Source organism: Sciurus carolinensis, chromosome 11, assembly GCF_902686445.1.
Source record: "Sciurus carolinensis chromosome 11, mSciCar1.2, whole genome shotgun sequence".
Classification (NCBI taxonomy): Eukaryota; Metazoa; Chordata; class Mammalia; order Rodentia; family Sciuridae; genus Sciurus; species Sciurus carolinensis.
The window spans coordinates 21276814-21280102 of NC_062223.1; the positions used below are offsets into that span (position 1 = coordinate 21276814).

Here is a 3289-nt window from a genome sequence, read left to right on the forward strand (position 1 = left end):
TATTGTACTGATGAATTACTTTGATTTTCACACTACTAACTAAAGTCTCTCCATTCAGGAAGGCAAGGTTCTTTACCACTTTGTTCAGTGTGTGTTCATAGCATTTAGAAGTTTCAAGAAGATAAAGAAGGTCAATCTCAATATATTTTGAGCCCATTTTTTGCTAGCTATGCTAATTGGAGAAATGCAGTAGATAGTCCCATAACAACCTGCTGGGTATGCAGTTTTCAAGAAAAAACAGTGCATATCTTTTTCCATGTGCTTTGTATGGCATGTTTTACATCTTTGTTCCTCAAGCTGTAGATCAAGGGATTCAACATGGGGATAATTACAGTGTAAAATATGGAAGCCAATTTATCAGTGTCAAAATAGTGACTGGACTTAGGCTGCACGTACATGAAGATCAAAGTCCCGTAGAACACTATGACCACCGTCAGGTGGGATCCACAGGTGGAGAAAGCCTTGCGCCTGCCCTCAGCTGACTTCATCCTGAGAATGGTTATGAGGATGAGCAGGTAGGACACCAGGATGATCAGAAGAGAGGAAAGCAAATTAAATGCTGCCAAGATCAGAATTATCACTTCAATTTCATGTGTGTTTGAACAGAGCAATGGTAACAAAGGGAGACTGTCACAGTAGAAATGACTGATGACATTGTAGCCACAGAAGCGTAAAGTAAAAATCTTTATGGTGACCAGAAGAGACACAAATGTGCTGTAGAGATAGGGAACAATGACCAGTATATGACATACCCTCTGTGACATGATGACAGTGTAGAGGAGAGGGTTACAGATGGCCACAGAGCGGTCATAAGCCATTGCTGCTAGAAGGAAAAGTTCACAAGCAATGAACACAAGAAAGAAAGCTAGTTGTGTAGCACACAAATAATAGGAGATTATATTTTGATCCACCACAAAATTTATCAACATTTTGGGGCCCACAACTGTAGAATAACCAAGATCTGTAATAGCCAGGTGTCTCAGGAAAAAGTACATGGGTGTTTGCAGGCTGTGGTCCACCTTGGTGAGGATGATCATGCCCAGGTTGCCCAGCACTGTGACCAGGTAGATGATGAGGAAGAGCCCAAACAGTGGAGCCTGCAGCTCAGAGTGCGACGTGATGCCCATCAGAATGAACTCATGCACCACTGTCAGATTGTATTTTTCCATCCGTTTTTATTAGAAAGCCTATTCTGGGTAGATAGTATCAAAGTCAATAGATTCAAATATTTGCAAGAGTCTAATATTTGTTATGCAAAGCTAGTGTAAATAAGCTATGTCCAAATGTTCATATTTAAAATAGTCAAAAATAAATGCATGTTTAAAAATAAAAATCTAGAGAAAAGAAGTCAGAGATTGATCACTCATTCTCATCAAGGTTACTTTTATTACTAATGATCATTTTGTAATATCTAGAGATATTTTGTCATGATTGTAAAGAGAACTGCTGCTGGTATCTTAGGTTAGTGATCATGTAAACTACTGAGAACTCTACCCAAATTAGTGTCCAGATCAACAATCTCATTCTGAGGTTAAAAATCCTTGATAGATAGAGGTAGTAGGTAGGTAGATAGATAAATCGACTTTACATAGACGATGGATATATACATAAAGTTAGAAATACAGATACAGTTATATGAATACAGAAAGCAAAATGATGAAAGTTTAAATATTATAAAATGAATACAATAATGAATAATAATTTTATTGTTTCTTATTTTTATTTGCACTTCTATAATTACAATCACATATTTATAATTACATTTAATTAAATTACATGTCATCTATGCTGATTATGTAATAAAAATCTCTAATGACAAATTCCATAAATTCATACAACTTTCTACTTTGACATAGTCTTATAAAATCTATATACTACTAGTTGCTACAACTCAAACTCTTAGCCTATTCAGTGTATACGAAAACCAAAACTACAAAAAAAAAAATCACTGGAAATTATCTTTATATGTGTATAAAGAAATATATAGGTATATACATATTATCCAAGTTGTATGTAAGCATATTGTTTACGAAGATTATTTTCAGAAAGTATTTTAACAAAACTCTTTTCTGTGGTTGTTGAGAATGAAGGGTGACTAAATGATTCAATGTGTCTCTGCTACTTTGAAATATTTCCAAAAGGTCATATACCTAATGTCTTTGTTCTCTTGTGTTGGTTATGTGACTGTTACCGACCTGAAAGAGATTTTCTTTAGGAAGGTAAATGAGCATTCTTGTGCACAGGGACTCCACTTGTTCTCCAGGGCTGAAATAGTGAAGAGATGAACAGGTCACATAGGACAAGTATATAAAACATATCCAGACTCTATCCCATGACCCCCACGCTTACTAAAACTGGAAGTGTGCTGTTGGTTTGGATTATCTACCTTTTGTTTTTCACAATTTTAGAAATATTTTAATGTAAATCACCTTAGTATAAAATGCCTTAAAATGTTAATTTTCTCCTGGGACACTGTCATTATTATTAGAATACCCTTACTTGTATGTAACAGATTCTTACTATCTTATATGCACAAATCTGGATGTGGATAAGATAATGTGAAGAAATTTTTAGAAAATCAGTGGCACTGGTTGTATACAATGAAGATTCATAAAATTCTCTTTTGATAAAGGACTATTAATTTTAAGAAGAAAAATGGCTGAAAGTATTTTGCAATAAATTTTATGAAGCTCTACAATTTGTAAACTTTTAATATGGTTCATAATCCCATAGAAACACAATAAAATACAGTAAAGATGACGTGGATGGGTTGCTGGATGTCATTGGAAATCCTGTTGTGCATTAAATTCATAGAAATTCTTTCAGATCTGCTGTAGAACATCCTCAAATATGGTAATGCATATAAACATGTGTTTAAGCAAATGAAATCTACCTGAGTATCTAAAAGACTGAAGATGGACAGGTATAGCATAGGAGCAGAGGTATGACATTTAAAGAAAAAAATTACTGTTGGAATAAAATATTGTGAGCATTAATGTTTCCTAAATTAAAAAAAAAATAGACATGACACTTTATAGTGAAAATTGTCATGACATCAATCTACAAGTGGGCTCCACGAGTCAGAAGCATAGAATTTGACGACATTAATTATAGATCAGATTACATGCCATGGACTTTTAACTTACTTAAAATATTTCTTAGTCATGTGACTACCTGACAGCCTACCCTGCTACAAGTACTCATCATTCCTAAATTAGTCATATGAAAAGTTGCAGACTAAAACATTAGAGGAGATACTTATAAAAATTCAATAAGAAAGAGTGGAATT

The 3289-nt window shown here is 34.1% G+C and overlaps 1 protein-coding gene across 1 annotated transcript; it reads right to left on the minus strand.

Moving 5' to 3' along the window:
* Positions 1-227: 227 nt before the first annotated feature.
* LOC124959026 (olfactory receptor 8K3-like) lies at positions 228-1169 on the minus strand. The gene has a single exon (XM_047517680.1). The coding sequence runs from the start codon at positions 1167-1169 to the stop codon at positions 228-230; it is 942 nt and encodes a 313-aa protein (XP_047373636.1).
* Between the last annotated feature and the right edge of the window lie 2120 nt (positions 1170-3289).

Coding starts and splice junctions, on each gene's coding strand:
- LOC124959026 (XM_047517680.1), bottom strand. CDS start 1,169: ATGGAAAAATACAATCTGACAGTGGTGCATGAGTTCATTCTGATGGGC.